The 22,554-nt window shown below is 59.0% G+C and overlaps 1 protein-coding gene across 1 annotated transcript; it reads left to right on the forward strand.

Moving 5' to 3' along the window:
• The first annotated feature begins 1,180 nt into the window (after positions 1–1,180).
• On the forward strand, positions 1,181–15,991 carry Col1a1 (collagen type I alpha 1 chain). The gene is made up of 51 exons (XM_023717911.1): positions 1,181–1,392; positions 2,787–2,984; positions 3,080–3,114; positions 3,209–3,244; positions 3,330–3,431; positions 4,207–4,275; positions 4,581–4,625; positions 4,781–4,834; positions 4,934–4,987; positions 5,542–5,595; positions 5,705–5,758; positions 6,083–6,136; positions 6,221–6,265; positions 6,368–6,421; positions 6,533–6,577; positions 6,702–6,755; positions 6,956–7,054; positions 7,139–7,183; positions 7,270–7,368; positions 7,496–7,549; positions 7,671–7,778; positions 7,862–7,915; positions 8,171–8,269; positions 8,406–8,459; positions 8,550–8,648; positions 9,175–9,228; positions 9,374–9,427; positions 9,506–9,559; positions 9,664–9,717; positions 10,091–10,135; positions 10,222–10,320; positions 10,534–10,641; positions 11,036–11,143; positions 11,323–11,376; positions 11,517–11,570; positions 11,689–11,796; positions 11,883–11,936; positions 12,050–12,103; positions 12,219–12,380; positions 12,458–12,565; positions 12,718–12,825; positions 12,929–12,982; positions 13,081–13,188; positions 13,526–13,579; positions 13,694–13,801; positions 14,143–14,196; positions 14,381–14,488; positions 14,584–14,863; positions 14,977–15,167; positions 15,403–15,645; positions 15,761–15,991. The coding sequence occupies exons 1-51, from the start codon at positions 1,296–1,298 to the stop codon at positions 15,905–15,907; spliced, it is 4,386 nt and encodes a 1,461-aa protein (XP_023573679.1). The 5' UTR covers positions 1,181–1,295; the 3' UTR covers positions 15,908–15,991.
• Positions 15,992–22,554: the final 6,563 nt, after the last annotated feature.

Raw genomic sequence — 22,554 nt, forward strand, 5'->3', positions numbered from 1 at the left:
GCAGATGACCCTCTCCTTATTCCAAGTCAGAGAGTAAAAGCCAGCATTTTCAGAAAAGCATGAGGAAGTGGGATACAGCCTTTAAAAGCCGGTCATTGGGCCTCCCCTGCACCCCCATCTCAGCTCTGAAGGCAGGTTTCCTTGATCCCCAATTCCCTTATAGGGTCCCAGCCCAAGTCTACACATAGCCAGACAAGGGGCTTTGTGCAGCTCCAAGAACCCCCTCTTTAGGGGTTCTGCCCAGCTCCTCTCCCGCTAACTGCTGGGTAGGGGCTGTCCAGCCAACTCCAGGCCCACTCACAGCGGCCACCAGACCCTGTTTAAGTCATCAGTGATGGTTAGCAGGCTCCCCCTACTAACTCAGTCCTCTACCGCAAGGAGGAAGTCTGAAGGGTGAACCTTAGAGGGCTGTAAGCCCCAGTCTTCACTCGGGGCCCCCCAGTAACCCCCAACCCTAGCCCGGTGCCTCAGCCCAAACTTCCTTCTGAAGAGCCTTGTCCCCCACCTCCTCTCTCCCTTAGACCCAGGGGTTAAAGAGGGGCATCCTCATCTAGCTTGGAGTGCAGGGCTGGCAATAAATGTGACCTCCTAAAAACACCCCCCCAACTATCTGATTCTTATGATTATAAAGGAATCTCTCATTTGTCCCCAAATATTCCTAAACTGCAACCACACCGGAAGACACCCCCAGACAAGCACATCTTTTTAATTCCCTGGTTATCCTATTTTGGAGGGGCCGTAGCTGGCCTCTTCAGACCCATTTCTCAGCGCTTGCCAAGGAGGTCAGGAGGGTGAATGACCTGGAGGACCCCTTCCAATTACTCGTAACTCTTCCTCAATTCCACTTTCCCCGGATTGGAGGTCTGGGGAAGAAAGAGCCCAGGACATCCTACCCAACTTCAGCCCGCTGTCTAGGAGGACCCCGCAGTGCTCCCGCGGCAGCACCTCCAGCACAGGCTGGGCTGGGGGCTGGGGAGCTGAGTGGCAAAGGGGGGAGAACTCGGGTGGACTCCCTCTCCTTCCTTTCCCTCCTCCCCCTCTCGGGTCCAAATTGGGGGCCGGGCCAGGCAGCTCTGATTGGCTGGGGGCCGGGGAGCCGGCTCCCCCTCTGCACCGGGCAGGGTTCCTCCCAGCGCTCCATCAGGATGGTATAAAAGGGGCCCGGGCCAGCCGTCAGGAGCAGACGGAGTCTCTCCGCGGGGTCCGAACAGGAGGCACGCGGAGTAAGGCCACGCATGAGCCGACGCTAACCCCCCACCCCAGCCGCAAAGAGTCTACATGTCTAGGGTCTAGACATGTTCAGCTTTGTGGACCTCCGGCTCCTGCTCCTCTTAGCGGCCACCGCCCTCCTGACGCACGGCCAAGAGGAAGTCGCGGACCAAGAGACAGACAGTAAGTCCCAAACTTTTTGGAGTCCACGGGTACGCGGTAGCAATCCTTGCACTTGGTTCCTGAGCTTGGTTCCTGAATTTTTTCTGAGATTCGCTTGGGGATGGAGGGATAGTAGATGGAGCAGAGTGAATGGCCCTGGGCTGGATACAGGGATGAACGCTCCGAGGAGTGGGTGGTGAGACGGGCGCTCGGTGCGAGATGACCCTGGAGGAAATCCAGAGCCTGCCGTCAAGTACACCGGGGACAGTGCGGTCTGCAGACAGCGCACGTTGAAGATGGGACAGGGGCGCCGAGCTGGGGATCTGGAGCTCAGGATGCAAAAACGATCGAGAGGGCTGTGGGATGATTCATAAGGAAAGATTGTTTGCACTCTGCAGGCTAGACTGTGTTCCCCGGCCCGCGGGGGTGCTGGGCGGCGGGGGGAGGGGCGGGAACGAGGCTGAGGAAGGTTGGCTCGGACTCGGCCGGGAGAAGTCTTTGCGCCCCCTGCTGACCACCATGAGCATTGCGCGTCCTGGTCCGTCTCTTTCCCGCGTGGGAGACGGAGGGGAAGACCCGAGTTATTGTCGGGTGTAGACCCCACTTCTAGATCTAAAAAAATAAAACCAGGCATGGGATAACCTCTGCCTCTAAAAAGTAGCCAATCCGGGGACATTGGCCCCGCCCTGTCCCCATTACTTAGCGTTGCCCGCCACCTAGTGGTGGTCTGAGTAGACGACAACATGAAGGGCGGGGTTAGCTAAATTCATCACTCCAGAATCTGGGATTTTGCGGTTGAAGAGTGATCCACAAACAGTGGGTGTCTTGGGGAATTTGGGGGTAGTCCCAAAAGCAAGCTTTTAAGTTGTCTGGGCGCCGACGATTACGTTGTACTCAATTTTAGGAGCGCATTTCAAACCTCTGGGTGGGACCCCGGTCTCATATGCCGCGACGGCCCAGCTCCTCCCCACCCCACCCCTGTTCCCCTAGACCCGCCCACGCCATCCCACCTGCTTAGGGGCTGGGGGCGTGGCCTCTCCTTGGGTTCCCCACGCAGGCCACGCCCCAAGAGCCTGGTTTCAGGAGGGGCCCTTCCTACCGCCCCCCCCTCCCCCTTTGCTTTTTATTTCCCTTGGCCTCAGCGCCTGTTGGAGTTGGAAGCAACCTCTGCTTAGAGTTTTGTTTAGATTCCTGGGAACTGGGAAGAGTCTCGGACTCCCTGGCCAGGCGCCGGCCCTGTCACTGGCGCTGATGGGGAGCAGATACGCTTTTAAGGATCTGGAGAAAGGAATAAGTGGAGCGAGAACGAAAAATGTAAAATCTAAGTGTCCTGCTCGGACACTGAAGGCGCCCCAGGGTGCGGGGTTTGGGCGCCGCCGACACCTCCCCCCCCCCACGTCCCTCTCTCTGCCTAGTCCCAGGCATCGAGTGCGTCCACGATGGCCGCAGGATCGCCAGTGGAGACACGTGGAAACCCGACCCCTGCCAACTCTGCATCTGCGCCAACGGCACGGCACTGTGCGACGAGATAATCTGTGATGACGACACTCTCAACTGTCAGGGCGCCATCATTCCGGCTGGCGAGTGCTGTCCCAGATGCCCCGACGGCCCAGGTAAGGCTCAGAACGGGTTGGTAGCCTCGGGGGAGTCACGGCCACTCAGGACCGCTGGCAGACCCGCCTCTGATTGCACCCCCTCTCTCCCCCAGAACCAGGTCAGAAAGCGCCAGACTCCGGAGTTGAGGTAACCCTCTGCCCTGACTTGTGTCACGACATGCACGACTCTCTGTCCTCCTTTCTCTGACCGATGTCTTCTTTCTTCTCGCTCAACCCTGTAGGGACCCAAGGGAGACACCGGCCCCCGAGGTCCTAGGGTAAGCGGCGGCGCCTGAGCCGGCGGAGCTGGGTGGGTGTGGCTCGGGCCTGCACTCACCGCCGCCGCGCCCTCTGCCCCCGCAGGGACCTCCTGGCATCCCTGGACGAGATGGCATCCCTGGAGAGCCCGGACTCCCTGGGCCCATCGGCCCTCCAGGACCCCCCGGCCCCGCTGGCCTTGGCGGAGTAAGTGCAGGGTGGATGGAAAGGCCTGTATACCCCTTCTCCTGTGCAGTTTTGGCTTTCCTTTCTCTTTTCTCGTTCCTATTCGGGTTTTTTTTTTTTTTCCACAGACTTGATAATTTTATTTTTAAATCTCAAATTTACAGAAAAGTCGTAAGAATAAAGGCACAGAACTTCCAGACAGCCGTCACAGTCTGTCACGTCACTCTCTGGGTCTTTGTTTTCCCTAAACCATAATAGCGGATAGCATGTCCTTCTGCTCCTGAATACTTTTGTGTCATTGCCTAAGAACGGCAGCGTCATCCTGTGTCACCGTGGCACAGTGATTCAACTTAACACCGATCCAAAACTAGGTCCTAATACACAGTCCGCATGCGTCGCAATTGTGCCGCTAATGCCCCACTAATATCCTTATAGTGATTTTGTGTCCCCGACCCGGGCTCCCGAGGGGCGTTTAATGACCCCGTCTCTTTAGTTCCCACGAATGTAGAGTATTAGGGAGACGTTCTCTGTGTTCCCCAGCCCCGGAAGTTTCTGGAGAATCCGATTTTTCCGTAGGGGCCAGTTATTTTGTAAACTGCCCGTCAGGTGGGGATTGTCTGAGGAACTGGATCGGGGCGCAGTGTGTGGCCAGGCGTATTTCACGGTTGTTTTCATCTGTCCCAGCACGTCCTATCACGAAGCACGTGATGTCAGCCGTCCCCTTATTGGTGATGGCTTCTGTCTTTCCAGGGGCGGTCTTGGCCCTGTTTTCTCACGCACTCTCTTGTTTTTCTAGAACTTCGCTCCCCAGATGTCTTACGGCTACGATGAGAAATCAGTTGGAGCTGCCGTGCCTGGCCCCATGGTGAGCCACCAGGGGGCACTGCGGCGGCGGAATAGCGTTTGCGAGCCGGGTGGCTGGAGGATGGGGGCTGCCTTTGGCGCTCGTGGTCTAGAAAGCATGCGTGACAACTGCGGTCCAAGTCCAATCAAGAAGCACCGGGCAGGGAGATGGCTCAGTAGAATAAGCGCTTGCCTGGCAAGCGGAAGGGCCTGAGTTCAATCCCCAGTTCTGCCAATGAAGAAGCACGGGCAGTAGCAAGACTTGCCCCCTCGCTATAATAGTCTCCCGAACAGTAGCACCATGACCCCCCTCCTTTCCTTCCACAGGGTCCTTCCGGTCCTCGCGGTCTCCCCGGTCCCCCTGGCGCACCTGTGAGTATCTTGGAGGTGTTCAAATAGGCCCTGGGGATTGGGACTGTTGGAGGGAAGATTGGGGTGAGGGCTGGAATGTGTTCAGAGATCTCTTGTCTCTTGAGGACAGCTTGGCAGAGACCTGCCTCACTGGCTCACCCCTCCTTTTTCTCCAGGGTCCCCAAGGTTTCCAAGGCCCCCCTGGTGAGCCCGGTGAGCCAGGAGCTTCAGTAAGTATGATGGGGGACTTCCCCACCCCCCTCAACCCCACGCCTGCCCTACTCTCTTCCTCATCCTATGGATTCTAACTGCCTCTCTATCTCCTCCAGGGTCCCATGGGTCCCCGAGGTCCTCCTGGACCTCCTGGCAAGAATGGTGATGACGTAAGTAGCCCCATGGAGAAGAGACCATGCCATCTGACCCCTGGCCTCTGGGGGTTGGGTCCTTAATCCCCACTGCGGCACCCCTGCCACCTTGGGAGCTGATGTTCAGAGGACATAGAGCAAGCTGTCCTGAGGCATTCAACTGTCCTTGACAGAGGCTTTTTGCTAGGGGGATGTTTTCCCACTTCCCAAGCAGGGGTGAAAGCAACACCCAGCTCCACCCCTCAGAGTCAGGGACTTCCTCAGGTGGGGAGATTAAAATGGTCGTGAAGAAAAGCAGCAGAAGTTTTCTTTGGAGGGACACAAATTTCAGTCTAAAAGGATTTCATGGTAGATTGAAACTGAGCCCCAGGGGCCGGAGAGATGGCTCAGTGGAATAAGCACTTGCCTGGCAAGCGCAGGGTCTTGAGTTCAAGAAAGACAAGAGTGAAACTTGAAACCGAGCTCCAGATTTAGTGTAAAATCTGATGACTCAGCAATCCCAAGACCACTGGGACCTTCCTCGTGTCCTCAGCCCAGGGACATAGGTGTCATGGTCTTCTCTCTGCCCTCAGGGAGAAGCTGGCAAGCCTGGTCGTCCTGGGGAGCGTGGCCCTCCTGGGCCTCAGGTGAGTGGGCGTGAGGCTGGACCCCGGCCTTGCCACCTTGGGCTTCCTGCCAGCTGTGGCCACCGAATCCTCATGGCCTCACCTGTCCTCCTCTGCCTTTGCCCCTCAGGGTGCTCGGGGATTGCCCGGAACAGCTGGCCTTCCTGGAATGAAGGGACACAGAGTGAGTTCCCTTTGAGCTCTCTGGGGTCCCAAAGCCCTGGCCTCCCACCATGGCAACCCCTTCCCCCCAAAATGTCCTGACATGTTTTGTGGGGAGGGCAGCTGCAGAAATCTGAGGGGAATAGAGCGAACACCTGAAAGTACATCCCACCACGGGAAAAAGGTCTGACTGTGGGGTAATTGGGGCCTGATGGAGGTCAGAGTGGCTCAGACACAGGGGCACAGCCAAGGTGACCTCCTGGGGCTCCCTCTCAGGCCTGTGTGTGTGTGTCACAGTGGTCCGCCCCTCCACAGGGTCTCAGTTTGTACCTCTCTCCCATCTTAGGGTTTCAGTGGTCTAGATGGTGCCAAGGGAGATGCCGGTCCTGCTGGTCCCAAGGTAAGAGCCCCCGAAAGTCCCGTCCTCTCCTTTCCTGCAGTCCCAGAGGGGCACGAAGCCCTCACTCTGTTCCTTGTCCTGCAGGGTGAGCCCGGCAGCCCTGGTGAGAACGGAGCTCCTGGCCAGATGGTGAGTGGGCACATTTCTAGTGGGAGACTTGGGTATGGGGAGACGGAGGTGTGGGGCACGCGAGTCTTCCATCTCACCTGGCATCTCTTGGTTTGCTCTTAGGGCCCCCGTGGTCTGCCTGGTGAGAGAGGTCGCCCTGGACCCCCTGGCCCAGCTGTAAGTATCTCTGACCCCTTGGGGGATCCCCAGGCTCTGGATGGAGCCCCTCAAGAGCTACCTGGACGAGCCAGTGTTCAGGAGATGTAACTGGGCCTCCATTCTCTCCAGGGTGCTCGCGGAAATGATGGTGCTACGGGTGCTGCGGGGCCCCCTGTGAGTAGGCTTTGTCCCCAGGGACCGGGAGCAGGGACGGAACCCCAGGAGCTCATTCTGCCTGAGCTGGGCTTTGCTGCCACTGCTGCCTTCTTGCTTGTTGACGTCTCCATCTCGTTTACAGGGTCCCACTGGCCCCGCTGGTCCTCCTGGCTTCCCTGGTGCTGTTGGTGCTAAGGTGAGGCCCTGTCCTCCTCTACCACGACTCTTACAGGTCACGTGCCAGTGCCTCCCTGCGCCCGGACCCTGAGGGACCCAGAGTGGCCTGACAGACGCTCAGCCCCAGCACCTTCATCTGGGGGCCCCTCCCCGACCTTACAGCACACATTTTGGTTTCCTGTGCCTGTGACTTCTGACCTGTCCTTTCCTCTGATCCAGGGTGAATCTGGTCCCCAAGGAGCCCGAGGCTCTGAAGGTCCCCAGGGTGCGCGTGGTGAGCCTGGTCCCCCTGGCCCTGCTGGTGCTGCTGGTCCCGCTGTAAGTGCCCCGCCCCCAGTCCCCCATGCCACTTCCCACCCCCAGAGTCCTCACCTGTTACTCACTCTCTCTTCTGTACCACAGGGAAACCCTGGTGCTGATGGACAACCTGGTGCTAAAGGTGCCAATGTAGGTCTCCTGCCCTGCCTCAGTTCCCACCCCATGCCCTCCTCACCTGCCCTGTGACCCCTCACCACCTACTCTGCCCCCCACAGGGCGCTCCTGGTATTGCTGGTGCTCCTGGCTTCCCTGGTGCCCGAGGCCCCTCTGGACCCCAGGGTCCCAGTGGCGCTCCCGGTCCCAAGGGTAACAGCGTAAGTACAGAGCTTGCCCTTCTGGCCCACCCCAGGCACTGGCTCCCCTACAGGGCCCTCTCAGGGCTGTGAAGATGCCGGCCAACTGCACACCTGACTCTGTTCAATTCCCCCTCCCCCAACACAGGGTGAACCCGGTGCCCCCGGAAACAAAGGAGACACTGGAGCCAAAGGAGAACCCGTGAGTCTCCAAGAGCCTCCCCACCTGCCTTGGCATCCCTGAAGGGAGGGAGGCCCAGGGGAGAAGGGGAGCCCCTTGTTGGGTCTCCTCCTGAGCTCATTCCCTCTTCTGCCCACCCCAGGGCCCCGTTGGTGTTCAAGGTCCCCCTGGCCCTGCTGGGGAAGAAGGAAAGCGTGGAGCTCGAGGTGAACCTGGACCTGCTGGCCTGCCTGGACCCCCTGGCGAGCGCGTATGTGTCCCCCTGCCCTTCCTCGCCTTCGTGGTGTCCCCGGGCAGGTGCCCCTGAGCTCATGGGCCTCTCTCTTCCTGCAGGGTGGCCCTGGCAGCCGTGGCTTCCCTGGTGCAGATGGTGTGGCTGGTCCCAAGGTGAGCTGTCTTCGCAGCACAGGTTGGCACATGGGCACCCCTTCCTTCCTCTGGTGGTGTCGTGCCCACTACTCAGTCATTGGCACTACTAGCTGCAGGTGTGCCTGCACCCCTTCTCTTCCCACTTGGCCTCACATTGACATCTCCAATGCCCACCAATGTCCCTCATGGCCCAGCTGGGCCACCTCCCCCACCCCTCGTGCAGCAGAGACCAACAGCCTGAGTCTCTGACCTTCTGTGACTTCCCCTGACCAGGGTCCTGCTGGCGAACGTGGCTCTCCTGGCCCTGCTGGCCCCAAAGGTTCTCCTGGTGAAGCTGGACGCCCTGGTGAAGCTGGCCTGCCTGGTGCTAAGGTGAGACCCTGCCCATCAGTCCAGCCCGGCCCGGGGCCTGCGTGTCCCATGTGGAATCTGGGATGAGGCGTCCGGGAGTCTCTCTCCTCCACTGTCATCCCTGCCCAGTGCTCATGCCTGCCCTTGCCTCCCCTAGGGTCTCACTGGAAGCCCTGGCAGCCCTGGTCCTGATGGAAAAACTGGCCCTCCTGTAAGTATGGCTCCCAATGGACCCCCTCTTGCCCTCCTGTGTGCCCACCCTCCGTCCTTACCACTCCCTCTCTGTGCCTCCCATCCCCAGGGTCCCGCTGGTCAAGATGGTCGCCCTGGACCTGCAGGTCCCCCTGGTGCCCGTGGTCAAGCCGGTGTGATGGGATTCCCTGGACCTAAGGGTGCTGCGGTGAGTGTCCAGTGGGGAGCGACATGGAATTGGAAGTAGGACAGCTGGGAGGCCAGAGTCCCCGACTCAGTCTCAGCGCTGTGGACCTGCTATGTAACTGCAGACTGCTCAGCATCCCTTTCAGTGCCTTAGTCTGTCAAATGAGAGGTTTCTCCTGGTTCTTTGGTCATGGCTCTGTCCTTAGAAGTATTTTCAGTGGCCCTCCCCTCCCACACATAGACAAGCTGGGCCTTTTACATGACGGTCACCTCCAGATTCGGCGGGTTCTTTGAGGTTACGAAAGCCTTTTGTAGTTCAGGCTGCTGTGGGTTTATAGGGCATGGGCTTTGCAGGGAGGGCAAGGAACAAACCGCAAAAGCCACAGACATCCCCAAGGCTTAGAAACACAGTCTATGCTGTTTGGGGCACAAAAAGGCCCCTTACCGAGGATTCCATCAACCCCGCCTCAAAACAGGAGGCAGGGAAAGTACAGAAGGCCCAGGTTTGTCATGGGCCCTCAGCCCTGACTCCCTTCCTCTCTGCACAGGGCGAGCCCGGCAAGGCTGGAGAACGAGGCGTGCCTGGACCACCTGGCGCTGTTGTGAGTACCCCCTTTCCTTGTTCTGCTTCTTGCCCACCCTTCCATGCCATGAGAAGCCCCCAGGCCTCTTCTTTGTCCCAAATGGCCCCTGTCCCACAGGTGCCCAGCAACCTGCTGTCCTGAGCTCTTTTTTTTCTGCCCACAGGGTCCTGCTGGCAAAGATGGAGAGGCTGGAGCTCAGGGACCTCCTGGCCCTGCTGTAAGTGTCCCCCAGAGGGAGTTCCCTGTCCCTGCTCTCCCTGGACTGCCCGTGACCTTGGTATTTTCTCTTTGACAGGGTCCTGCTGGCGAGAGAGGCGAACAGGGCCCTGCTGGCTCCCCTGGGTTCCAGGTATGGCTCCCTGGCCCCGGGCTGAGTGGAGAGGGGTGCGGAAGCCTCTGTTCCCTTCCACGTTCTGACCCCTTCCCCTCTCCTCCCCCACTTCCCACCTACAGGGTCTCCCTGGCCCCTCTGGTCCTCCTGGTGAAGGTGGCAAACCTGGTGAACAGGTGAGAGGTGGGGAAGGCAGGAAACACAGCAGGACAGGTCCCTGCACTCAGTCAGTTGGGCGAATACAGGGGAGGGATGGGGGCTAGACACCAGGAGGGAGCTCCTATGCAGGGGGGAACCAAGCAGAGGGGAGCAGGCAGTGGTAACTATGATCTGAACTTCTGGTTGTCAGTTTCGGGAGGAGGGAGGCATTTGGTCCAGCCAGCCTAGGAGCAGGGTGGCCGGGAGGTAGAATCCCAACAGTGTGCTGCACAGTAGTCCATCCCTCACTGAGGTCCCCAAGCGGGTCCCCAGGAGGAGCAACAGGGGTTCTTTCTCACAGAAAGGACCCTATGAGTTTTGTTCACTGTTGCTTCCCCCACCCCCCACCAGGGTATTCCTGGAGACCTCGGCGCCCCCGGCCCCTCTGGAGCAAGAGTAAGTGGATTCTCTCTGTCCTTGCGATGCCCTGGATTCGGTCTTGTCTCTGGAGCAGCTACTGCAGGCCTCTCCTTCCCTTCTAGGGCGAGAGAGGTTTCCCCGGTGAGCGTGGTGTGCAAGGTCCCCCCGGTCCTGCCGGTCCCCGTGGATCCAATGGTGCTCCTGGCAACGACGGTGCCAAGGTGAGAGTCCCTGCCGCCACCCCCCCCCCGGACAGGGGTGATTGGCTGTGGCCAAAATGTGGAACTCAGGAAGGGTCGGAGGCAAGGTCTGGGGGGGCCTAAGGTCTGGGCTGTGTCCTCTACCTTGGAAGCAGAACTGGGAGATGCCAAGTGGGGGCTCAGGGCTTGCACCCAAGTCCAGATCTCACTCCAGTCTTCTTGGTTGTCACATAGGGTGATGCTGGTGCCCCCGGAGCTCCCGGCAGCCAGGGTGCCCCTGGTCTTCAGGGAATGCCTGGCGAACGTGGTGCAGCTGGCCTTCCAGGTCCCAAGGGTGACCGAGTAAGTCTGATCTCTCTCTTGAGCCCTCCATGGCTTGCAGCTGTCTTTTGCTTTGGGCCCCTCTTCTTGACTCTGAGCTCTTTCTCTCCTCTCCTTCATCCTCTTTTCTTCTCTTGTGGCCCCTTGCTGGTGAATCTGCCTGTGGTCCAGGCTCTTCACACGAGTTACCATGGTGATAAGATGTGGGCCAGCTCCTTGATGGAGGATGCTTTGTTCATCCCCTTACACAAGTCAGGGTCCTCTCAATCTAGATGCCACCCAAGTCCCTAGGCTTCTCCATCCTGGCACGGGCACAGCTGGGCAGGGCCTCACCAGGGGTCCTAGATGCAAGCAGAACCCTATGGGTCACCTCCTGGCCCCACTGTGGAAGGCTCAGTTTTCTCTTCCTCTTTAGGGTGACGCTGGTCCCAAAGGTGCTGATGGTACTCCTGGCAAAGACGGTCCCCGTGGTCTGACTGGCCCCATTGGTCCTCCTGGGCCTGCTGGTGCCCCTGGTGACAAGGTGAGTGGCTGCCTCCCCACTTCTTCCACAACTTGTAGCTTCCTGGCAAGCTTGGATATGGGGAACACAGGCTCACCACCCCCAGCTGGTGCCCCAGGAAGGAGAGGATCTCTTGGGGTCTCTGCCTGGAGTGTTCAGAATGGTCCTCTCACCCCGAGCCTCTTGTCTCTCCTTATCAGGGTGAAACTGGTCCCAGTGGCCCTGCTGGTCCGACCGGAGCCCGTGGTGCCCCAGTAAGTACAGAAGGCCCTGGTGAAGCTCAAGCTCGGCCCTCACTCCCTGCCTTTTTCCTGCCCCTCTTGCCCTCCCAGCACCCTGTCTCCTCCGTTCCTGCAGTGAAGGCAACCTCCCAATTTGCCTCCTTTTCTTCCAGGGAGACCGTGGTGAGCCTGGTCCCCCCGGCCCTGCTGGCTTCGCTGGCCCCCCTGTGAGTACCTTCTCCACATTCCGTCAGCAGTTATCACGCAGGGTGTGGGACTCTGGGTGACAGAGTGATGGCCAGGTGTCAGCCTCTCTGCCACTCGGCGCTCTCCTTCCCACCCTAGGGTGCTGATGGCCAACCTGGTGCTAAAGGCGAACCTGGTGATGCTGGTGCCAAAGGCGATGCTGGCCCCCCCGGCCCTGCTGGCCCCGCTGGCCCCCCTGGCCCCATTGTGAGTACCTCAGCCTCTGTACCCTGAACTATGAGGCGCCAAGCCCAGATGGCCTGGCCTGAACCTCCCTCTGTGCTGTCCCACAGGGCAACGTTGGTGCTCCTGGACCCAAAGGTGCTCGAGGCAGCGCTGGTCCCCCTGTGAGTACCACCCACCTCTCGGAAGAGCCCATCGGTAGCTGGCATTGGGAGGGGCCTGGGCCAGGTGAGCAGCTACCCCTGGTCTGACCATCTGACCCCTTCTCTTCTGCCAGGGTGCTACTGGTTTCCCTGGTGCTGCTGGCCGAGTCGGTCCCCCTGGCCCCTCTGTGAGTATCTGTGATAAAACCCACTGCTCTGCTGTCAGAAAGACAGGAACCCCACCAGGTCCTCCAATGCTCCAGAAGTCGCTGGAGTCTGATGGCCCCTCGTGTCCCCACACAGGGAAATGCTGGCCCCCCTGGTCCTCCTGGACCTGCTGGCAAAGAAGGCTCCAAAGGTGTGCGCGGTGAGACTGGCCCCGCTGGGCGACCCGGCGAAGTTGGTCCCCCTGGCCCCCCTGGCCCTGCTGGCGAGAAAGGATCCCCTGGTGCTGATGGACCTGCTGTAAGTACCACACACGCCCAGAGCTGGGGAGTGCCCCATTTCACCGTGCGGTGCCTCACTCCTGTCTGCTCCCTCAGGGTGCCCCTGGAACCCCCGGACCTCAGGGTATTGCTGGACAGCGTGGTGTGGTCGGCCTGCCTGGACAAAGAGGAGAAAGAGGCTTCCCTGGCCTTCCTGGCCCCTCTGTGAGTGTCCCTTCACCCTGGATCCCCACAGAGAACAGTCCCAGGACTAGAAGGTGCAGGGAGAACCTGAGGGGGACAGACCTGATGGGGACAGTCTTGGGGACCCTGTCACCCCCAGCCCACCTCTGGCCTGACCTTTCCTCCTCCCTCAGGGTGAGCCCGGCAAGCAAGGACCTTCTGGAGTGAGTGGCGAACGCGGTCCCCCTGGCCCCACAGGGCCCCCTGGTCTTGCTGGACCCCCCGGTGAATCTGGACGTGAGGTGAGCGATCCTCAGCTCCCGAGCACATGAGCAGTCCCTGCGGCAAGGCCACCAGGGCTCATCCTGAGCTTCTGACCTTCTTACTTCTTCCTGCCCTCTGCAGGGCTCTCCTGGTGCTGAAGGCTCCCCTGGACGAGATGGCTCTCCTGGCCCCAAGGTAGGAGGCCACACCCCAGCTCTGAAGCCCTGTGGTCCTGTGTCTACCCCAGCCCGGCCCCTTCCACCAGGGCTGACCTGTGCTCTCCTGCCTCCCAGGGTGACCGTGGTGAGACCGGCCCCGCTGGACCCCCTGGTGCTCCTGGTGCCCCTGGTGCTCCCGGCCCTGTTGGCCCTGCTGGCAAGAGTGGCGATCGTGGTGAGACTGTAAGTAACTGGGCTCAGCTCAGGCCAGGGGCTCTCTGGGGCTGCACTGAGGCCTGGGGACAGACGGTGACATCACCCAAGCGGGGAGAGGAGAGGCAAGCTTGTCAGATATCTGGGTCCTTGGCCTCCTTGGAAAAACAGCTCGGCCTGGGGACCCTCATCCCCAAGATCTCCCTTCCCAAGGAGAGGGGGATCTATGCCCTGCTCATAGGAAGCCAGCTGTCGAGTTTATCGGGGGTCGTGAGAAATGGCCTTATGGGAGGGGCACGTCAGGCTGGGGCTGTCCCCTGCCTTGGATGCCCCAGCTGGGACTAACTACTCTCTCTGCTCCTCCCAGGGTCCTGCTGGTCCTGCTGGTCCCATTGGTCCTGCTGGTGCCCGTGGCCCCGCTGTAAGTGGCTCAAGCTGACCCTGGGGCCCCCAAAACCCTCAACCAGTGTGGACAACACCCCATTCAGTGTCAAGGGGACTACCACCTGACAGCCTGCCCCCTCCTCTCTTCTAGGGACCTCAAGGTCCCCGTGGTGACAAGGGTGAGACAGGCGAACAGGGTGACAGAGGCATCAAGGGTCACCGTGGCTTCTCTGGTCTCCAGGGTCCTCCCGGTCCTCCTGTGAGTACACTCAACCTCCCGCATCCCTGGCCACTGAGCCTTCTTTGTTGTCTCCCCATACTGGGTGGTGGCAGAAAAGGAGGCATCTGCCTCGGTCTCCCTTCTGAATGAGCACTCTGGACCATCCGTACTGGGGACTACAGGGAGTGGTTTATGGCCATTTCCAAGTAGCCTCTAAGAGGGACCAAAGGAGTCTCAGTCTATGAAGAGCCTGGGGGGGATGTCCCCAAGAGGGAGGCGGTATGGGCTGCCCAGTCTGCCCTTCATGTCGCCCACCAGCACCCAGGTTGCACTGGACCTGCGCTGGGCCTGAACTGTCTCTGTGTCTGTCTGTCCCTCAGGGCTCTCCTGGTGAACAAGGTCCTTCTGGAGCTTCGGGTCCTGCTGGTCCCCGTGTAAGTTGAGTCTTCCATCACCTCTTTCTGGGTCTCCTGCCCAGGCTCACCTTGGGGATGGTCCCCAAGGACATGGGGCATAAAGGTCTTGGACAGCCTTGTCCAGCAGGCAGGGTGGTGGGCATCTCTGCCGGAACTGGGATCATTTTCGGCAGGCTTTCTCCAACCATCTCTTCTCCTCCAGGGTCCCCCTGGGTCTTCTGGTTCTCCTGGAAAAGATGGACTCAATGGTCTCCCCGGCCCCATCGGTCCCCCTGGTCCCCGTGGTCGCACTGGTGACGCCGGTCCTGTTGTATGTAGCCCTGACCCCTCAGACTTGAGTCTCTCCAGCTCCAAGAGCGCTTGTTCGGACACTGGTAATCTGTGGTTTCCTCCCTCTCTGCACAGGGTCCCGCTGGCCCTCCTGGACCCCCAGGTCCTCCTGGTCCTCCCAGCGGTGGTTACGATTTAAGCTTCCTGCCCCAGCCACCTCAAGAGAAGTCTGGCGATGGGCGCTACTACCGGGCTGATGATGCCAATGTGGTCCGTGACCGTGACCTCGAGGTGGACACCACCCTCAAGAGCCTGAGCCAGCAGATCGAGAACATCCGCAGTCCCGAAGGCAGCCGCAAGAACCCTGCCCGCACCTGCCGCGACCTCAAGATGTGCCACCCAGACTGGAAGAGCGGTAAGGGCCTGCCCTGGCTGCCCCTCCTTCCTCCTCCTGACATACCAGTGTCCCCGAGTGAGGAGCCTACCTCTCCTGCTCCCCTCACTCCCCTTTCCTCCTCCCCCCCACAGGAGAGTACTGGATCGACCCCAACCAAGGCTGCAACCTGGACGCCATCAAGGTCTTCTGCAATATGGAGACAGGAGAGACCTGCGTGTACCCTCTTCAGCCCACCGTGGCCCAGAAGGCCTGGTACATCAGCAAGAACCCCAAGGAGAAGAAGCACGTCTGGTTTGGCGAGAGCATGGATGGTGGATTCCAGGTACCAGAGCTGGACCCTCGGGCCACGTTCAGGAGATGCTAGCCCAGTGCCCAGGGGGACGGAGTCGGGCGGGGCAGGAGCCTGGGTCCTGGCTCTGGCTCAGACACAGGTACCCAGAGGCAGTGACAGCTCTCTTGGCCTAAGTTAGCCAAGGATGCTGTCGGGGTCTTGGGGTGGGAGGCCGGGCACAGGCCCTGTGGGCCACTCACTTCCTGCTCCATCGCCTCCCCTGCAGTTCGAGTATGGCAGCGCAGACTCCGACCCTGCTGATGTGGCCATCCAGCTGACCTTCCTGCGCCTGATGTCCACCGAGGCCTCCCAGAACATCACCTACCACTGCAAGAACAGCGTGGCCTACCTGGACCAGCAGACCGGGAACCTCAAGAAATCTCTGCTCCTCCAGGGCTCCAACGACATTGAGCTCCGAGGCGAAGGCAACAGCCGATTCACCTACGTCGCCCTGGAGGACGGCTGCACGGTGAGTCCCCGGGCCCTCCTCCCTAGGCCTAGGCTCTCCCTCAGGGCAGCCTTCCCTTCCCCAGCCCCATCTCTGCCGTTGGTAATGGTCTCTCCCGTTGCCCCCCTCACCCCAGAGTCACACAGGAGCCTGGGCCAAGACAGTCCTCGAGTACAGAACCACCAAGACCTCCCGCTTGCCCATCATCGATGTGGCCCCCTTGGACATTGGCGCCCCAGACCAGGAATTCGGCTTAGAAGTTAGCTCTGTCTGCTTCGTGTAAACTCCCTCCAACCCACCCTGGCCCACTCTCTTTCCTGGAAACAGAAAAACAACCCAAATTGAGTCCCCAAAAAGCCAAAAAAAAAAAAAAAAAAAAAAAAAAAAAAAAAAAAAAAAAAAAAAAAAAAAAAAAAAAAAAAAAAAAGAATAAATAAATAAGTTTTTAAAAAAGGAAGCTTGGTCCACTTGCTTGAAGACCCACGTGGGGGTAAGTCCTTTTCTGCCCTCTGGGCTTATGATGCCCCATTACTGCCCTCTCTGCTCCTTTCTCCACCCCTTCTTGGGGCTTCTCTTCCACTGCTCCCCAAATCCAAGTTGCCCCAAAAGGCATAGGAAACAATGCATTGTCTGCCAAGCAACCCGAGGCAATGCCGAAACACTCAAGTGGCCTCCAACCCCAGCCACTCCCGCTACCCAGCTCCTTCCAATCTTGGAGGACCTAGGGTTCCCAGACTGCCAAAGGAGCCTGCCCATCTGGCCTCCCCACGGCCTCTGCAACACACCCCACGGTTTTCAAGAGGGCCCTTCCCGGGGATCTGGAGAAAATCGAGCAAGGCCACAGCACCGCAGAGCAGACGCCGGACTTGGGGCAGCACTGGTTCCCCAGTGTGCAGGGCTGGGTGGGAGAGATCATTCTGTTCCTTGTGTAATTGTGTTGCTGAAAGACTACCTCGTTCTTGTCTTTGTGTGTCACCGGTGGCGACTGTGCGGGGGTGGGGAAGGGGCAGGGTGGCAGCAACCACCCCATTTGATATCAAAGGTGCTACATCCTTGTGATGGGGGTGGGGTGGGGAAGGGATTTCTGGTGCTAAAGAAGTTGAGATGCCCCCCCCCCAGGCCAATAGATGTTCCTTTTTGTTCCAAGTCTTGTCCCTCAGCTCTTTCTTTCCTCCTTTCATTCTTCCTTGCAGATGGGGACTTGTGAATTTTTTCTAACGGTGCTATTTAATGTGGAGGCAAGGGGGCTGGCTCCAGCCTGCCCCCTCTCCGCCTCTCCCCACCCTGCCTCTGCCTTCTCCTCCGAAGCCCTGTCTCCTGCAGCTGCCCCTCCCCAGCCCTCTCTCCTCTGCTGCCCTACACCTGGGTTTCAGAGCACAACTTCCAAAGCACAAAGCAGTTTTTGCCCCAGGGTGGGAGGAACCAAGAGACTCTGTACCTATTTTGTATGTGTATAATAATTTGAGATGTTTTTAATTATTTTGATTGCTGGAATAAAGCATGTGGAAATGACCCAGACACAATGTGGCCTCCTCATTTCCTTCCTGGGCTTGGGTAAGGGGCAGACCGAGGGAGGGGGCGGTGGGGTGGGTGGGCTTACCTCTCACAGGCTGCCCTTTCTCTGCACCCCTTCTGGACTGGTTCCCCATGCCCCCTTCTTGCCTTTCTTGTGTCTTAAATTCCTTCCCACCTCTCTCTCTCTCTCTCTCTCTCTCTCTCTCTCTCTCTGCAGTCCTATTTTTCCAACTCGCCGTTCAGGCAGCCCATGGTATATGGGAACACATGTGAGCACACACACGTACAAGCACACTTCCCTTCAGATCTCAGGTTGAAAAGCCTAAAACCTCTTGTTCTCGCTCCTGACAGTGTCATCAACTGGGGGAGGGAAGCACCCTACAGGGTTGGGGTCTGGAGGAGGTGCTCCTCAAAGTCCTGGGAGAAGGGGGACATGGGATGGGTAAGGAGGACCTAGGACCCCCTCCTGCTGCCAGGGAGGGCCTATGGCTTTTCCCCTGGGGAGCAAGTGGGGGGAGGCCGAGGCTGCTGGGAGGAGGCCAGGGTCAAGGACTGCTCCTGTTTAGTCTCATGGGAGAGGGGAGGCGGCCCAGCCCTCAGGAGCGTCTCTGAGGGGCCTTGGTGGGGCTCCCTGGAAGGTAGGGGCATCCCCTTGCAAGGCCCCCTTGGTCCTTCTGCCCAGCATCTTCTCTCTGCCCACTTCCTACCGGCTGCTTGCTTCTTTCCCTTTTTTCTTTCCCCAGATTCCAGCTTCCTGTTTACCCTCCTCCTTCCCTTTCTTTCCCCACCCCCTCTGCTTGGCTCTCTTTGCCTGGTCAAGAACCTGAGGCCCCCAGAGGAAAGTGACTGGCTGGGTCCCCACCAGTGGGGGACAGAGAGTCCAGAGAATTGGGAGCCTGGAGCAGAGAAACGGGGAGATGACAGCTGTCTCCTTTCACTGGAGGCCTCAGGGCCCAGCCACCGGGGAGGAGAAGCCTGTGTCCGCAGGTCTCTGAAAGCAGGACAAATCCGTGCAGACCTCCTGTCCAAGCTTGGCACTAGGTGTGCCTGCTGTGGAGTATGCGTGGTTACTAGTTACAGTCTTTAATAATCCATCAGTAGCACTTGTACTAATTAGACTGTCAGGACAGGGTGAAGGAGGAGCAGTGTAGGGAGTTAGGGTACACAAACAAGACTTGGACACATGCAGATTTCCAGAAGTTGAGTGATTGGTTGCTTGGTGACATCAGCTTGCCCTCCACCCAGCCCAGGTAGTTCCCATCTCCCTGAACCTCAGGAACCCTGAGCTGGTTCTGAGGCTCTACTTGTCCTGGGTTCCTGCCCCTCCATGGCCCACACCTGTCACTCCAGCCAAAACGAGTGACTGCACTTCCCAGCATACACCTGACTTCCCACCTTGTGCCTCTTCCCAAGCCGGATGTGGTTTCTCTTCTCTCTGCCTGCTCCAGCCCCGGCTCCCATGTGTCATGGTCCCTCCTCCCCCAGCCCAGGCTGAACTGGGCTCCCTGAGTTCCCAGAGCTCTCTGCTGTCCATCCCTGAGGTTGTCGCTGCAACCTTGTTGCCCTGCTTCCCTCTGATCTTCTCCACAGGCCAGAGGCTCAGTGCTGCCATGCAGGGCCGAGCTGGGAGTCCATGTAGACACGGGATACAGGAGCAAGCAGACAGGTGTGGATCCGCAGCGGCGTCCCTGTGCACGCGAGAGGGCCGCAGGAAGGTGGCACATGAAACCCAGCCTGTGTGGGGGCCAGAGTGCAGCCGAAGCCCCAGGCCAGTGGCCTCTGAGGTGAGGAATGGCCTCTCCCTCCATCTGTGCTGTCTGCCGTGGCGCAGCCAGGCCCTGGGGCTCTGAGCACTTCAAATTTGGCTAGCGTGGCGAGGGGTATAATCCTTGCTTTCACTAACTGTGATGCGTTTGGGTCTAAAACGGCAGGGCTTGGGGCAGAGACACAAAAGAGCCTCTCACTACACAGCCTCTGCAAGTGTGGTGTGCACATACGTGTGCGTGTCTGTGGGCACACGCACTCCATGTCAGAGCTATGGAGGTGGCTGGTCTTACGTGGCTCCATGTCAGTGTCACGTGGTGAGGGCCGGTGTGCGGTTTCAGTGTGGTGAAGGATGGGGGAAGGGGACAAAGGGACCATTGTGCCAGGCTCCCAGCTCAAACCGCCTTTCCGCTGACATCACAGCTGCCCTAAATACAGCTGCCAGGCTCTGTCCCAGGGATCCTCACTGTCCCTGTGTGGTGGCACAGTGCCTGCAGCTCCAGGGTCTGCTCTGCGTGGGGGACTCGCCTTTGTCTCCTCTGTGGGAAGAGGACAAGGCTCAGACAGGAGGCCATGTCTGGATTTTTACTCTTGCTGCTTGGTTGGAACCCTGGGTCCCTTCCAGGGCCTGGACTCACCCGTCTCCTGGCAGGACTTTCTATGGCTGCAATATGGTGGGTTTTTGCCTCCTTTTCTTTCAGCTTCTTGACCTCTGCTTCCCAGGCGCCTCCACAATCTCCCTCCACAGGGAGAGCTGGGCAAAGTGGAGGGGAGAGGCGGAGAGGGCAACCGGGTGGGCTAGGGGCTGCAGATGGGACTTCCACGTCGGGGAGGCTGAGGATGGTAAGGGAAGGAGGCAGGTTGCTGAGTGTCCCCGTGTGCATCCCTCGGGGGGCTGTTGGGAACTCTGTACATATAGGGGCCCCTGCATGCGTGCAGGTGTGTCCACCGGGGCCAGGGTCTGCACACAGCGAAGGCAGGAGCCTCACTTGGGGGTGGCAGAGGAGACGCCCTGGAAACCAGGAGACAAGATGGGTGATGCGACACACACGTCTCCCTGAAGGCAGGGGACAGGTGCAGGCTGCAAGGAATGTGGAGCAAGCAGGAAAGGCTGGTGTGGGAAGGCACTGCCACCCCGAAGCCCTGGTGCTGGTGAGAGGATGTGTCCCCATGTCCCCTCCTGGGTGTGGCACAGAAGGCAGCAGGTTGGACTGGGGACATGTGCCACTGGGCCGGACCAGGCTGGGAGGGGGGGCAGCTGGGTAGCTGAGGTGCAGACATAGTGAGATTCTCCAGGAGAGTGAGGAAGGCGGGCTGCTGAGGGAGGGCAGAGTAGCTAATGAGAGCCATGGTGGGCACCAAGAAGAGTTTAGAGCAGGGAGGCCGCAGGCGCAAGCCCTAGGGGACTCGGCACTGTGAGCCCAGAGCTTCGTGGGTGCGCGCAGGAGCCCAGATGGGCAGGTGTTCTGCAGAAAGTGAGGAAAGAGCTGAGTCTCGTATTAAGACAACTTGGAGCATAGACAAAAGAAGAACTATGGAATTAGCATAAAAACAGAACGGGTACTACGTGTGACTTCATTTTCTAGCAGGCGTGTTTTAAAAAAGAAATAAACAAGTAAAACTCATTTTAGTCATGTCTTTAATTTAACCTGACATAACCCCGAGTACCACCGTGTCCTTACACTTCAGGCCCCTTGCCACTTAGCCTGGTTACAATGCAAGTCTTTATTGGCCACAAGTGGCTGCTGGGCCAGGCAGGAGCTCCAGGTAGAGCAAATGCCTGCACCCTAAACTCTCAGGGACAAATGGAACTTTTAACCAGCCCCCTTTAGTCTGAATGCAATGGGAAGGGAGACCCCTCAGAACTTCTGGCCTTGGGGAGACCTCCCAAGAGGTTGTGTGTAATAATGTCATCATACCCCGATCTGCCAGCACCCTGGTCCTCAGGAAGAATTCTCACGGCTCGAGGTGGGGCAATGCAGTCGGCAAGTTCCTTGTGCTGCCCGTAGCTGAGGGCTGCTATGAGCGGCGCCCTGATACCATCTGCTGCCCCAAGGTGCAGCACACATGTGCTGAGCCAGGCCACACTAGGGGTGGTGCTTATGGTGAAGCTGGGGGCCACATTCAGGACAACATGGGTCAGGCTCTCAGGTCACTAGAGGAGATGGGGTGCAGCAGAGTAGAGGGCTGAGTCTTGGGGTGGGTGTGGGGCTACTTGCCATTCTTTGTCAGTGATTGTGGGGGTGACTGCTGGGTGGAATCTTCCCCTTGGCTCTGGTGCTCGTGAGACTGTCCCTGTGTCTCCTCCTGGGGGTGCAGCAACCACTTGCAAGTGTGCACGCTGAACATGGGCAGGGTGAGGAGAGGTCGGGCCCCTCCACACTGGATGCTGGGGGCGGGATGTGCGGGCCATGCTGGGGCTGGTGGCAGTTTGGTTCCTGTGGAGGGGTCACTGCCCAGTGTCCCAAAGGCCACTGAGAGTGCCTCCACTCCCCCACACATGGGCCACTGGCAGCCGGGCAATCGTGTGCGCCCAGGCACGGCTCCACCTCTTCCAGTCACGCCACCTTCCTGGCTACTAGTCTGGGCCACTTCCTCTCGGTAGCGGCGGCGGCGGGCAGCCAGGCTCCTGTGAGTGCGCAGTCCAGCAGGGGTGGAGGAGTGGCCTGAGCCCCAAGGCCAGGGTGGGAGCAGAGGGGAGGAGGAGGGACTCACAGGCGTCACACTCCACCTGCCTGAGGTTGGCTCTTGGTGGGGGACAAGGTCTCACGGCACAGGGCCGAGGAGGAGCTGGTCCAGGCAGCCCCAGCCCCCAAGCGGGGCAGATTCTGTGCGACGTCTGTGCTGCCACTCAAATGGTGGCTGATGGGGTGTGGGGGGGGGTGTAGGGGGTGAAAGGGAGGTCACACGCCAAGAGCAGGTTCAGTTCAGGGCTGGATGCCCAGAGCCACGCCTCCGTCAAGTAGTCACCAGGCACAGACACGGGGCCTGCAGTGGGCTTCTGCAGACCTCAGGGACTGCTTAGGGACTCAGTGTACGCACTAAGTAGTTGATGGGCTTGGGGTGCCCAGCGAGGGTTGGGTAAAGTGGTGCGGGCTTTAGTAACAGCCTTGCTCAGCACTTCACCCAGAACTGTGAGATGCCAGGCATGGTGGCGCTGGCCTGCAATCCCAGCACTGACAAGACTGAAGAAGAAGGATCCCTGAGCTCAAGGCCGACCTGGACACAAAGCGAAACTCTGTCTCAAAAAACAATTAACTAGGGGCTGGGGAGATGGCTCAGTAGAATAAGCACTTTCCTGGCAAAGTGTAAGGGCCTAAATTCAATCCCCGGTTCCAGAAACAAACAAACAAACAAACAAACAAACTAAAGCACCTGCTTAGGTAGTCGCAGGGACCGGGGTTTGATCCCTGGCATGCTACAATGGCCCTGCCCCAGGGCACATTGAGACAGCAACTGAGATGGGGCGTGGTGGTGCGGGCCTGTAATCCCAGCTCTTGGGAGGCTGACAACAGGAGGAGCACTATGAGTCCCATCCGTGTAGTGAAACCCTGTAGTCCCTGTATTAGAATACATAAATTAAATAAAATGTATAAAAAACAATTTAAAAATTTAAAAAGTATAAACAAAAATAGAGCCAGGAAGATGGCT

Source organism: Octodon degus, unplaced genomic scaffold (assembly GCF_000260255.1).
Source record: "Octodon degus isolate 3935 unplaced genomic scaffold, OctDeg1.0 scaffold00056, whole genome shotgun sequence".
NCBI classification, from domain to species: domain Eukaryota; kingdom Metazoa; phylum Chordata; class Mammalia; order Rodentia; family Octodontidae; genus Octodon; species Octodon degus.